General features: G+C 40.2%; 2 protein-coding genes across 3 annotated transcripts in view; both read left to right on the top strand.

Moving 5' to 3' along the window:
- LOC119579001 (leucine-rich repeat protein lrrA-like) overlaps positions 1 to 7746 on the top strand; it is an 18342-nt gene extending 10596 nt beyond the window's left edge. For both annotated transcript variants that reach the window (XM_037926694.1, XM_037926695.1), the window contains exons 2-4: positions 2477 to 2620; positions 5318 to 5485; positions 5781 to 7746. In XM_037926694.1, coding sequence (XP_037782622.1) covers positions 2477 to 2620; positions 5318 to 5485; positions 5781 to 5944 — 476 coding nt within the window. In that variant the 3' untranslated portion in view covers positions 5945 to 7746. The remainder of the gene's footprint in view (positions 1 to 2476; positions 2621 to 5317; positions 5486 to 5780) is intronic.
- A 5811-nt stretch (positions 7747 to 13557) lies between these two features.
- Positions 13558 to 15000, top strand: part of LOC119578999 (carbohydrate sulfotransferase 10-like) — a 17335-nt gene continuing 15892 nt past the window's right edge. The window contains exon 1 of the mRNA XM_037926689.1: positions 13558 to 14240. Coding sequence (XP_037782617.1) covers positions 13677 to 14240 — 564 coding nt within the window. The 5' untranslated portion in view covers positions 13558 to 13676. The remainder of the gene's footprint in view (positions 14241 to 15000) is intronic.

Here is a 15000-nt window from a genome sequence, read left to right as displayed (position 1 = left end):
GTGGGAGGGCAGGCAGAGTGCGATTGTTGGGTTAGGGTAAAGTGTAGACAAAGAACGGTGACCGAAATTTGGGAATGAATAGATTAAAAAAAAAGGGGGGGGGTAATTTCACGTTGCACCGCGAGCAGGAATTGAAACAAAGGCTTGCGCAACGCCGTGGATAACATCGTACATGCGCATTCTTATCTTCGTGTGGATGTTGCTAATTGATGTTTCGGTTCCAGACACATCCTGGCGGCAGCGTGGGCAACGTTGGTCATGATAGCGTTGGGATAGTGATTAAAGTGATGATGAATGTAAAGTTCGCGATGTCCTTGTAACCCCGTTCCACCAAACCCAGCCGCTTCAAGGCCCTTTTATCCTCTTCTGCGTGATTCTCAACTCCCCCCCCCCCCAAATCCCCTTCCTCCCACCCACCCTCTTCTCTTGCCACCTTCGGAGGACCCCTTCCCTCCTCCTCCTCCTCCCAAGGCTGACGGTGCCTCTGACTCCTCCCCCCCCTCCCCACACGCGGCGCCACGCCACACCTCCATCACCACCAGCCTCTACGCCACACCCAGGGCAAGTGCGCCTCCCCGCCGTTCTGATGCTAGTCCCGCTATTACGCACAACAAACTTGTCTCTTGTGTTACGGGAGCACAAATGTGCGCGTGTATAGTTATTCATTAAACTTTGAAACAGTGGCAAATTAGGTTTTAAAAAGACCTGCGTTTGATATTTGTAGATTAGTTGAATCAATGGTTCATGTGTATGTAAATTATGCAAATATATTTGTACACGAATGAATATTAGCTGATGTCATTTAACAAATACAAAGTCATTCATTACCGTTAAAATCTATAAAAGTATGTTGACATGCATTCAAACGTGCATAATTCTTTATTGCAATTTGATTAAGTTGTTAATTAGCTAACAGAGATTTCGAAGTACATAGTTTTTTTTTCCGAGGAAAGCTTTAGAACTCCGAAACTAACTCGTTCTACGTAGAGTCCGAGAGAACATAGACACAAGTGCGTCTCCCGTAACTGCGTCACGAAAGACATAGCATCGGAGGGGATAATGGTGCCAGCTGCCTCCCGCCACCCCACCCCCTCCCCGTACCCTAGCAGTACCCTTTAGCCTCCCCGCCCCCCTTCTTCGACGTAATATTTCAACAGATGCGACGTTCTCTACCCTTGTATATCCTGCCTTTCGTGAAGTCTTTCCCCGGAACGAACGTTAATGTTTGTAATCATTTCCCATTCTCTTCCCTCTCTTCCCCTTCTCGCTCTCCCTCAGTTACTCCCTCTTGCCCTCCATATCTCCCTACCACTTCCTTCTCTCCCTTTCAAGTCCCTCTCCCTCTTCCTTTCCCCTTTCATCCCCCCCTTCCCTCTCATCTCTCTCTCTCTCTCTCTCTCTCTCTCTCTCTCTCTCTCTCTCTCTCTCTCTCTCTCTCTCTCTCTCTCTCTCTCTCTCTCTCTCTCTCTCTCTCTCTCTCTTCCCTCTCCCTCTTTCTCTTTTCCCTTTTCTTTCTCCCTTTTCTTCTTCCTTTCTCCCGTCCTCCTTCCCTCCTTGTCCCTACCTATTGTAATATTCGTGAAGACTCGAGATCCCAGTGCACCAGAAACACAAGGCACATGTACAGGGTAACTTCTCTGTGCATCCTCGGATCAGCAATGTCGCGGAAGTTAATGAAGAGACGGGAAGGTGGGATTCTCTCCTGAACTTTTTTTTTTTTTTTTCTTCTTCTTTTTTTTTTTTTTTTTTTTTTTTTTTGTGTGTGTGTGTGTGTGTGTGTGTATGTGTGTGTGTGTGTGTGTGTGTGTGTGTGTGTGTGTGTGTGTGTGTGTGTGTGTGTCCGCATTGTCACGATTTGAAGTAGGATTCTTTAAATTTCTTCTTAACATCAGCTTTGAACTTAATTAAAGAGATTTGTGGTGAATTCTAAGTCAGGATTGTCTTGGAACTTCTGAAAAGACTTGAGATGGAATCCTCTTCTTAAGTTTCCATGTCAGCGTTGTCACGAAACTTAGTTAAAAAGATAAGGCTGAGTTTCTCTCCTCTTTCCTTTTTATCTTATACGAGGACGTTAACACCCAGCCACGCTTGATAACAAAGGCCTTGTGACGTCACAGAGCGAGAGCCCGTACGTACGTATATGACGTCATACTTACCGCTGGCTTTGTTAGCATGTGCATTTCCTTTGTGATTAGATGCTCCTTTTTATATGTGATATCCGCCGTTTACAGTTAAGGGGCCTTTGGTGAAGGATGCTATAATATGATGATAACTGTAGTGTACACACTCATACTTCATCTACAAGTTGACGCACGTGCCTACAAACAAAGCAAACAAAAGAGACACACACTCATTCAAGTAAATAGATTTATTAGCAGAATTACATAGTTGTCCATCAGCATATATACACATATAGATTTAAGGTGGCTCTTTATCACCCACTAACGTCTGATTTCTTTGTTTCTCCTCCCACCAGACCTGAGCGAATGCCAGCTGTGCCAGGTCCCCGACGCCGTGTTCCACCTCATGAGGAACACGCCCCTGACCACCTGTAATCTGTCGGGGAACCTCCTGTCCAAGATTCCGCCCAAGTTTGCGCTCAAGTTCTGCCTTATTACAGGTGAGACAGAGGGAGAGAGGAGGGAGGGAGGCAGGAAGGGAGGGAAGGAGGGAGGGAGAGACAAGGGGATGTTGTTCTTGCATATATATATATATATATATATATATATATATATATATATATATATATATATATATATATTTATTTATTTATATATATATATATTTATTTATTTATATATATATATATATATATATATATATATTTATTTATTTATTTATATACGAAAGTATGTATGCATGTATACACACATGTATATGTGCATATTTATGTTGTATACATGTACTGGATAAAGTGTAAAACGCGGTGTTGAGGAAACCGAGAGCAGAGGACATGCCAGCAGCGGGAGTGGGCGGCGGAATGGAAGTTTGTTGACACCTGGGCGGCTGCTGGGAACAAAGGGACCAGCAGACTGGCCTCTCCTTTGGCAGGCTAATGCGAGGCATGCTGCTGCGGGCTGCACTATTATACAACGCGGACGCCTCCGCAGCATAGCTACGTAAATTATAAGCTTTCCGGATTTTAAATAGTAGGGTATGCTGTAGGCGCGAGGGTGGAGAAGGGAGGGGATGGAAGGAAGAAGTGGAAGAGGAAGAGGAAATCGCAACAAGGAAGAAAGAGAGGATAGAGTGAGGGAGGGGGAAGGAGAATAAGAAGGGGTATGTGGGCGGGCCTGGCATGGGTGGTGGAAGCGGGGTCAGCGGGAAGCCCATTGAATCAGCCGTGCCCGACCCACGTGGCGCCATGCCCGCGCTGGGGACCTGTTGCCAAGGACAGGTGCGCGAGGCAGCGCAAGTAACGTCGCAACAACTTTCCTGTTTACTTATTTTTACACGTGTCACGGGGGTTTCCGTCTTGACTTCAGAGAGAGAGAAAAAACGACACATATTCCCTCCGACGGTCGTTCGAACAGGGCACAGCGAGGTGGTGCCAAGAGGCGCGGCGTGGCAGGAGGACCAAGTTCTTGCGTACAACAGACTTGGCGACGACCCGGGTGAGCACGTGGGTGTGTAGTACGCAATTCGACATTGTTGGCTCTCGGGGGGGGAAATATTTATGAACATTTTATGATTCTGGTAATAAATAATAGACAGGTGTATAAACTAATTACAAGTTCGTGGATTCCGTGAATTGCCTTTGTTCTTTTTTTTTAAGCAGATTTCTAAGCTATAACGTTAGTGTTTGTGCGATAAAGTGTTTGGGACAAGAAGACTGTGATTTAACCCAAGACTCCTTGACTCCAGATACTTCAAGTAAGACGTTTTCTTTCTTGAAGTTTGATGGGATTTTTCGCTGATAGATCATAACGTTCACGAGTTGTAGATTATAACCTTCAGTGGTTGTAAATCATAACTTTGTGGTTGTAGATTATGAGTTTGAGTGGTCGTAAATTATAACTTTCACTAGTTGAAAATCACAGCTTCAACCAACTGGAAATCATAACCTGCAATAGTTGTTTCCTTATACGTTATCTGCCCCCCCCCCCCCCTGTGCCGCCTCTCTCGTACCGTGCCCTTGTCGCATTGTCACCAGATTCCGATTTCACTGTTTGTGATGCTAATCCTTCAGCGAGGATTTGCGCCGAACATACCACAGGCCCACAGAGGAGCATCTAGTTCCCCGTGCCCTTCCACCTCGGTCCTCCCCGTCAGACTCTGTGGCTCGTTTAGCCTCCCCCACCCCCTGCTCCGCTGTCCCTGGCGCTGTGCCCCTGACGCCCCAGGTTTCCCCTGCCCCTGACACCTCCGATCTCCCCTGCCCCTGACTCCTCCGGCCTCCTGCCCCTTGGCCCTTGCTTGTGGCCCCTAACCCTGCCGGCTCACCTTGGCGCCGGTTGCACAAGATCGGAGGCTCGCGCAGTACTGCCCCGCCTAACGGTCGCTCGTCGGGAAGGCGCTTTCGCGGTTTTTACTTCCGGGTTGATGCTGTTTTTTACTTTTTCTCCTTCCATATCTTCGTTCAGAGAATACACGATATTTCGGACTTAATTGTTTAAGCTCAACGCGTAAATAGGGGGTTTATGTATGGGATCATGCGCGCACGCACGTCCGGACATGCAAGCACGTAACCCTTCCCCCTATACACACACACACGCACATGCGCACGCATACGCGCGCGCGCGCACACACACACACACACACACACACACACACACACACACACACACACACACACACACACACACACACACACACACATACACACACACACACACACGAAAAAACAAACAAAGAGGTTATACCATGAAGTACAGACAACAGAAGTTCCGCGCATTCCGACGTTGGAATTATCGTTGACTTTTGCCTCTTTAATATTTTCTTTATTATTGTGCATTCTGAGGTACTTTGTAAGCAGGAGGAGGGAGAATGGGAAGATGCTTTGGTATCCGCGTTTTCAGTGCGTTTTGGAAGGACTGGCTCTTTCATATTTATTAAGTGGTCCCTTTGGTACTTCAGTAAGATTGCCGATCTGAATGAGAAGATAGAACTGTATTCAAATAATATTCTGCCTTTTTTATTTTGCTTATCTGACAAACCTTATAGATACTCAGAAACTATAGATCCTCAGGGAATCTTAATCTACGGGGGAAAATAACGTTGGCAACTCTAAACTGACTTCTGCATTACTCTATATCACCAATTCGTAATTAAGTGAGATTAAACTAAGATATATATATATTTATTTTGTCCATCGCAGAACTGAACTTGTCCCACAACAAGATGTCCAAGTTGCCCGAGGAGCTGGGCGACTGCATCGAGCTCCAGCGGCTGGACTTGAGTCACAATTCCTTCGTCAACTTGCCGAATGTGGTTTTCCGGCTGCCGAAGGTGAAGGCCATCGTCGTCAACAACAACTACATCATGGGTGAGTTGTTTCGTCTATACTTAGTTGATGCTTGATTATTATTATTATTATTATTATTATTATTATTATTATTATTATTATTATTATTGCTTTGTTGTTGTTGTTTTTATTATTTACTTTACTTTTTTTTTTTTCTTTGAGGGGGACACTAAGATGGTCAATCACAGTGATATTATTGAGATTTATTCATTGGGTTTGAAATTTGTGATGAGTCCCCGGCAGGAATTAAACGCTGTAACAAACCCTTTCCCGGCGTAGTTACGAGTGTTTCGAGTTCCATTCTCTTTGCCGACAGACCTCGAAGTGGAGGAGGTGCAGAAGGCCAAGACCCTGGAGGAGCTGGACGTGCGCGAGAACCCCCTGACGAGAAAGAGCCACGACGGCCTGGGCAAGATCACAAGCGTGAGGGTCACCCTTACGCCCAGAGAACTCGAGGAGTGGGAGGATCTCGACGTCTGAGCACTCCCTGCCTCACCGCTGTGTTCAAGGCCTTGGATCTTTCGTTTGTGATAGTCTGACTGTAAAATGTGAGAAGATTTCCCAACAGTGGCCGTGGGAAGTCTGAGTTTTATAGATTCCAACGGTAGAGACTAAGATTTAAGGTCACAGTATACTGTGTTTGGGTCTAGTAATGTCCGCCACATGACGCTCAGAATTCTTGTCTTAACAAAAAGGTGAACAAAGATCGTTTTTTTTTTTTGGTAGTGTTTCGATGTATACTGTGGGAAAAAATGACAGTGTCATTCACTTAATTACAGATTAGTAATTTAGAGTAATGCAGAAGTCAGTTTAAATTTTTCAGTAAAATTTATAGTTTGGAAACACAAAAGAATATGTTAGGTCCTTGCAGTTATAGTGGCAGTGGATGCAAGAAAATCACATGCTAGAAATATTTACTGTTGACTACATAGTACTTACTGTATATTTCATGCGACTTGCAATGTTTGTTTTTGTATGTTATGAATAAAAGAGGGTCTGTTTGTACGTGTCCTTAGAGAATGGAGCTCAGGCGTATTGCAGTTGGTCCAAGGTTTGTAGAATGGCAGGAGAAATTAAACACTTTCTGTTGCCATGGATGTTGGCAAATTTGATTAATTAATGATCCATTATGCATATTTGATGAGCCAAGGATCAACTGTTGCACTGTTGAGAGCTTAACTTTATCTTTGATATTTTTTATAAGTAGTGTGTTTCTTAGTGGAATATTTGCAATCATTGCAATACTTTACATATAGTTTACTATGTCTTTCACAGTAATTCTAGAGCTAATACAGTATCTAGTCAAGAGAGTTTAGGATGTATATATTGTACTTTTATGTTGTAGAGATACTCACATGGTGATGGTTTGCAAAACAGAAACAATGTATTCCTTCATTGATAAGAAAATAGCTCTTTACCTCAACCTTTAGTCAGAAGCTACCACATGTATCAGATTTACCAAACCTTGTCTAAAAAAAGTTATCACATTGGCTTTAACCTTTTTTCAGAACAGTTTTAGGTTTAAAACACTTTCGCATTCCGTGAGATCTGTAGAAAATGTTTTTTTGTGAATGTAATTTTTGTACATTTTGCTATATAATACTATGTCAATAGGCTGTTGTTTTATGAAGAAGCAATTTTTGAGAGTGTTGTGTTCTCATTAACATGGGTGCTGACCTAAAGGCAAGGAATACAGAGTTTCATTATTAGCAGCAAGTTTTCCAAGGGATAGAAGAATATTGAATTGATGTCAACATGAGTAAAGGATATAATTTGAGTAAAGGATATAATTTGTTTTAATCTCAATATCGACGTTGATTTCACGTAATTGGGAGCATGAATCAGAAGTATAAACAGGTTTCATAAATTAATGCTGTATTCACCAGACTCTTTTAATACCCATTAAACTTCCATTCAAGGGAAAAATTTATTGCTAGTTTGATCACTGTATAATATCATCTTACCTGCATTTCATATTTTTTTACTTCTCATTTTTTCTAAGATAGAATACTAAGACATATCACTAAAGAAATGTCTACAAGTTGTTTTTTTCCCTAATGCAAACAAACGGAAAATCATATTAAAGAACACCAGCCTGTTTAGATCTACTGTGGCAGTTATTGGGCGGAAAGATTTACTTATGAAATGCTTTCGAGAGACACTAGGTCAGACGTATTTTTATATGTATATTAAAAATGTCCACGCTGTAACAACTAATAACTGAGCTATAGTTTCGATTTTTATACTGTATGAAATAAGTAAATATATATATATATATACAATGGTATATTTTATTGATCACCGTCTCCTCCCTATCTTTACATTTTCTTTCATCTTTCCAACGTGACAATAAAGAAGATTACTGAGATTTTTTTCTCTTCTCTTTTTTTTAACCAAAAGAGGACCTTTTTACCCTAGCCACTGATCAACATTTTAGGTCCAGATCATCCAAAAGGAGATGTGAAAAATCTTGTTTGATTACACTATATTTATCACTGTCACTATAGTCACTGAGGCTGTCAAAGAAAGAATTTTCAGTCAGTGTATGTATGCTGACAAAATATCAAGAAAGAAACTGAAATGTGGCAAAAAAATACACGTCAATCAAGTTCTTGAGGAAGAGAAACTATAGTTCTTCCCCAACTTAGTCTGGGGCCTAGGTAACCGGGAGACTTGTATTTTCAGGCAGTTCGGTAATAAACTGCAAAGTTAAGACGTGGGACTCCCACAAAGTGAAGTGTAGACTGGAGGATAATAGAAATAGAAATTGCGCAGAAAACCACCTTTCCTAGCGATATTGGTGTTTTGCATTAGCTTATTGCGGGAAAGGTTAAAATTGTATATGAATTACTTTACTCTAAATTAATTCCTCATTCTATCGACATCTTTTTCTCGTAAAATAAACAGAACTATGGAGCAACACCTTTTGTTTTCGTGACTTTGTCTTACTTAAGAAAAGGGAGCAACACTAAACTCATTCCTCTGATATCCACGTGCGTTCTCCTGTATCATCGAGGAAATCCTTGTGTATCGCGTTTTTTGCTCGTCTGCGATCTAAATACTGACTCAAAATTATAAATATCTGAGAAGCTGACTGGAGAAAATACTAACGACGTCGTAGTACCTTTCTGCAAACCAAAATACTTTAAAATACTGATACTTTGTTTAGTTAATTTTTACGCATTATACATACATACATACATACATATATATATATATATATATATATATATATATATATATATATATATATATATATATATTATATATATATATATATATATATATATATATATATATATATATATATGTATGTATGTATGTATGTATAATGCGTAAAAATTAACTAAACAAAGTATCAGTATTTTAAAGTATTTTGGTTTGCAGAAAGGTACTACGACGTCGTTAGTATTTTCTCCAGTCAGCTTCTCAGATATTTATAATTTTGAGTCAGTATTTAGATCGCAGACGAGCAAAAAACGCGATACACAAGGATTTCCTCGATGATACAGGAGAACGCACGTGGATATCAGAGGAATGAGTTTAGTGTTGCTCCCTTTTCTTAAGTAAGACAAAGTCACGAAAACAAAAGGTGTTATATATTTGTATATATATAACAGTGCAACTATGTTGTCCGAATTGCGCTGTGAGATGCATCATGAATTTACCGTGGTGGCATCACATCCAGAAATAAGTGAAGTCGAATGACGCATAGCCTCGACCTACAACTTCTCTTTGTCTCTCCCCCTATATGCTAGGGAAAGTTACCGTCCTAAGTATTCGTGGCGCCAGAGGATTCGAACATTAGATCAGTACCCAGTCACCTTAGCCTACGGAGTCATGGAGTTCACATAAAAACAGATATCACTTTGGCGACGAGACACCTTTACACCTTTAGCGCCAGAAACGGCCCAACGTATGTCATATACAGCTGGGAAATACTGCTACGTAAATATTTATTGTGTGAGAAATCGTCTTCACTTCAGTGTGGTCGGAAAATGTCTGGCTGCGAAATTTCCGATTTCCCTTCACTGCTTTTTAGATAACAAATAAGGTCAAAGGACATCTGAAACAAGTATGACACCAGGAGTTTGTAAGTCATGAAAGAATAATGATTATACAAGTAACAATTACCAACTTAAGATATTGTCATCTTACAATACATGTTGATGTGAGGAAGGGCGAATTCCAGGGCGAATTCCATTTCCAGGTATTACTACTGCCAAGAAGACATGAGTGACTGAAATGGCCAGTTGATGTTTATCCCAGCTTAACAAGTGTACCTTCTCTTTAGATGTGCAAAGGGTGACTGACTGTACATTCCTTTCCATGAGGTAAATGATTCTTTCTGGATTTCTTAATGCTGTTTTCCTATCTTGACAGACAAGTTTTTGTTAATTTTAATAGTTACAGGTACTTTTGCTAACAGTCTATCATCGGTGCTACTGATATCCCGTGCAAATTATGCTTGGTAAGCAAGAGGACCTATAATAGTATGATGAGTGGCAGAGAAACTCACAGTACATTTTACTAAAGGAGGCTAAGAAACTGTCAGAATCCTTGAGGAGCGGTGCTGGAGCGAAGCCTGTTCTGGGGGCGAGGCTGAAAAAGTAAGGAGATGACATCCTCAGAGGACGAATAGCTCACTTGCCCGCCTGACCACAGGAGTCGCTGTCCACAGGAGAAGCATAAATATTTTTGTTGTTCTTAAGAGCTGTTTATCCCAGCCTGGGACTTGGATGTGGGCGGTGACACTTGGTGTAAGGCAACTTTCCTACCTGGCGGTGGGACCAAACACATGCTATGAACCATTTTTTTGCATACAGGAATACCTTCCTAAAGTTGCCGTTCAGAAGATGGCTTTTAAATCCATTCATACAACTGAGCTCTAATATCAATGAAAGCCTTGGTTTAGACCTGTAGAGTTGTTCACCAGTATAATGTTCTTGTTTACTGTGAAGATTCTGTCTTCTGCCATATTTCGTGAGACCAGTAAGGTCTCCCCTGATATTTTGACTGTTTATTCGATTTCCCGTTGTTTAAGTCCATCTCACATGTAACGTTCTGACGGAGTTGTCAAAGTGATACATTTGATATGCCCTTTGTTCTAGTGGGTTACAGACAGATTATCGTATGCGTGATGTCAGTTCTCATGGACAATACACTTCCGCTTTTCGAGAGAACAGCGTTAAACATAACCCTCACGGTATCCTTTAAACACCCAACCTTTTCTGACCCACAGTAGTGATGGTGATGATGATGATGATGATGATGATGATGATGATGATGATGATGATGATGATGATGATGATGATGATGATGATGAGGAGGAGGAGGAGGAGGAGGAGGAGGAGGAGGAGGATGGTGATGATTGGTGATAGTGGTGATGATGATGATGGTTGTGGTGGTAATGATTATGATGAAAATTATGATAATGACAATGCGCATGTTATGTGAGGACAACTTTTTTCTACAAGGATTTGTTTTTAACAGGGAGAGGTGCTTATAAGTGAAGTTGGAAAAACATGAAAGGCCAGATAAGGCAAGAACAGAATGACTCACAGTTAAAGCAAAAATAATAATGATTGGATGCAAACTGGAAAAAAACGGATTAGCGATTCCATTAAATCAGAAAAATAAGACTTTTTAGGCAATAGGTAAAAAAAGACAAAAAAATCGGACGAAGCGGAATACTAATGAAGACCATTAAAGGGAAAAATTCAGCTTCACTTGGAAGGAGGTATAGATCACGCAAAGAAAGCCGTGAGGAGAAGAGTGAGGATAGATCAATATCAAGCTAATACACGGAAAGTACATGTTATGAGAATTTTGATGAGTCACGGTAGGTAGAAGAGAGAGTATGAAGAAAATTGTTACTGTATCAGGATAATAAATATACAAGAGCAAATAATTGAAATCAGAGGACGGGAAAGGAGCAGAGAATGGACATAGCAAGAGAAACTAACTAAAAATTCTATTTACTTATCAAACGAGGTTATAGCAGACAGGAAAGGCAGCAGCTAGCATCTAACAAACACTCTAAAGTTTAAAATATACACAAATAATTTTAGACTGGCCAGAAGAAGAGACAAAACAAACACGTAATCAACCGAGCTTTGGTCAAGAAAAAATAATAATAATAACGAAAATGTCAAGTAGGTCTACTTATATATATATATATATATATATATATATATATATATATATATATATATATATATATATATATATATATATATATATATATATACAGTTCGAGAAGAAAGCTATTGTTATAAGAAATTACGAGATGTACATGATTATGAGAATGCTATTGTCTGAAATTGCTCAGTGAGTTTGAATACACATGAATAAAGCTGAAATGACTGACGCATACAGAGCGGCCAATTGCTATTAGTCTGAAAATTCGTGATTAAAATGCAGTTTATATCTTTTACGTAGCGATAAAATGGTAGTTTAAATTTCGTGATATTGTTAACTTTGATGATAATAAGAATAAAGTCAAAAGGATAACAATAATAATAACAATAATGATGGTTATAAGAGTGATGATGATGATGATGATGATGATGATGATGATGATGATGATGATGATGATGATGATGATGATGATGGTGATGGTGATGATGATGATGATGATGATGATGATGATGATGATGATGATGATGATGATGATGATGATGATGGTGATGATGGTGGTGGTGATGATGGTGGTGATCATGGTGATGATGATAATGGTGATGATGGTGATGATGATGGTGGTGATGATGATGGTGATGATGATGATGATGGTGATGTGATGATGATGGTGATGATGATGATGGTGATGATGATAGTGGTGGTGGTGGTGATGATGATGGTGGTGATGATGATGGTGATGATGATGGTGATGGTGAGGATGATGATGATGATGATGGTAATGATGATGACGATGCTGATGGTGATGATGATGATGGTGATGATGATGATGATGGTGATGATGATGGTGATGATGATGATGATGATGATGACGATGACGATGATGGTGATGATGATGACGACGACGATGATGACGACGACGACGATGATGATGATGACGATGATGACGATGATGATGGTGATGATGATGATGATGATGATGACGATGACGATGACGATGACGATGACGATGGCGATGATGATGATGATGGTGATGGTGATGGTGATGGTGATGATGACGATGATGATATTAATAACAATCAACGGTACTCCTGTTGACAAATATATAAAAGGTATCATGTAGAGTGAAGATATTCATTATCATTCATGTCTTTTATACATTAATAACAATAATGATAATAATAATAATAACAGTAATAATAGTTATAATAATGATAATGATGATGATATCAATAATAATAATAATAATAATAATAATAATAATAATAATAATAATAATAATAATAATAACAAAAGTAATAATAATAATGACAAAAACAACAACAACAAAACCATAATAATAATAATACCAGTAATGATGATAATGATAATAATAATAATAACAATAATATTAATAATAGTGATGATGATGCTACTAATGATATAATGGTAATGAAAATTATGATAATGGTAAATATAATTACATAATAATGATGATAAAGATAATCATCATGATAAGGATATTAATAATTGTAATGATAACGACAGTAATGCCTATGATAATGATAATAATAATGACAATAATGATAACGATGATAATAATAGAAATGACGAAGGTAACGGTAACAGTAATAATGATAAAAGTAATGTTTGTATTAATAACACGGACAGGAATAAAATGTAGGAATCGACACCGTGTTGGAAGGAAGCCCACGACTTTTCCCAGTCAGTCGTGTCCGATATGCATAGACATGTGGGACACGGAATCAATTGTAAAATAAGATAACTTCAGTAACTAAAAGTGCGTTTTTGATATGAAGAAGAACAAGGGCAAGAATATAAACACTTTGTACCCCTCTCCCCCACCCTAACCCTAACCTCATCCCTGATCTGGTAAAATCCCTAAAAATCAGGACTTGCCTCCGCGAGACGCCCGTTCTCCGCCTCCCCGTGTGACCTCAGTCGAAGAACGCACGTGGAGGGTGGCGGTCCATGGCTTCGTGGGCTGCGAGTCGTACGGCAGATATAGTGGGGGTTGATTCTATATTCACAAGATGAAGTGATTATTTCCTGTTATTGCGGTGAATTGCTTGAGATGAAGTTTATCATGTTGACCCGGCAATGGAAAGTCGTGTTCCTGGTGGGCGTGTTCACCTTGTTCGTGTACGTTCGCGTGACCGACAATGGCCAAGTGCAGGAGTACCGGCAAGGGATCAGAGACAGGGTCGATTATATAATGCAGAATGCACGTCTGCCTTCGAGGGATGATGTGCAGGTCCTGTTAGAGGCTTTGGACGACGCCAGGAAAGGCTTCAGTGAAAAGCAGTATATTCGGGGCAGAATGTCGGAGACTACACTGAGGAGTGATAGAGTTATCCACAATAATTCAAGTACCTCTTTGGACTCCGAAAAGACAGAACACGCGCCCAATTCTGTGCCAGTGAGCAAGGAAATCGTTTTCCCCAGCGTGAATAATTGTAACATGACGGCCTACAAGGAGCAGATCAAGAATCACAAGGGCCCCACGATCCCGACGCTGAACGTGTACCCTTGTAGGTCATGGCACTACCCATCCCGCGACACTTCCTGGCCTGTCGTTGTCGAACCGACGAAGGGCAAAGTCCTTGAATCCATCTCGCTCTTGCACGTCGAGGAGGAGGTATAGTCTAAGCGGGTTTAAGCTTATAATGTATTTCATGATCTTCCCTCTAATCTAAAATTGTACCATATATATAAACATATATATAAATATATATAATATATATATATATACAACATATATGTATCTAAAACTATGTATATACAACAGTGAGACAATATAATGCACAGATATCATGTATATGTCTGTTAAGTAGAAATCTGAGGACGAGGCCATATGATCCCACCTTGGAGGTCAACGGCCGAACTACACTGCCCGGGGCGTCTCTCAACCAGACCCTTCCACTCCTTTTAGACGCACATACCCGCTTCAGGCTTTTATGGACATTTTCTCCCTCCAAAGAATATATATAAAGATTTCACGACTGACGATGGACGATGACTATTAAGTTTCCGAATGAACCTTGGCGATATAAACAAAGGTTATTTCATGGGCCGGATTTAGAAAAGAAATGTTCACGACACCCAGAATGCTTCGCTCAGGATCATGTGTACGAACAGCAGGGTGGTACATATCATCAAACATATTTCCAAAACTCTTTTAAAAAAGAATATATAAAACACATAAGCCGGTCATAGTTCCTTCATATCTTCGTTAACAACAATGATACCAAATATATATATATATATATATATATTTTTTGTTTACACACGCTACTACCGAGAGAAGATGTGTGATTCTGACACAACATACTTTTCCGCGGCGGCAACCTCGTCCTGTTAACAGTTAACCTAACGGGAATTTCCGGACGAGCCACAAG

Source organism: Penaeus monodon, chromosome 11 (genome assembly GCF_015228065.2).
Source record: "Penaeus monodon isolate SGIC_2016 chromosome 11, NSTDA_Pmon_1, whole genome shotgun sequence".
NCBI classification, from domain to species: Eukaryota; Metazoa; Arthropoda; class Malacostraca; order Decapoda; family Penaeidae; genus Penaeus; species Penaeus monodon.
This window is presented reverse-complemented; position numbering and strand designations above follow the sequence as displayed.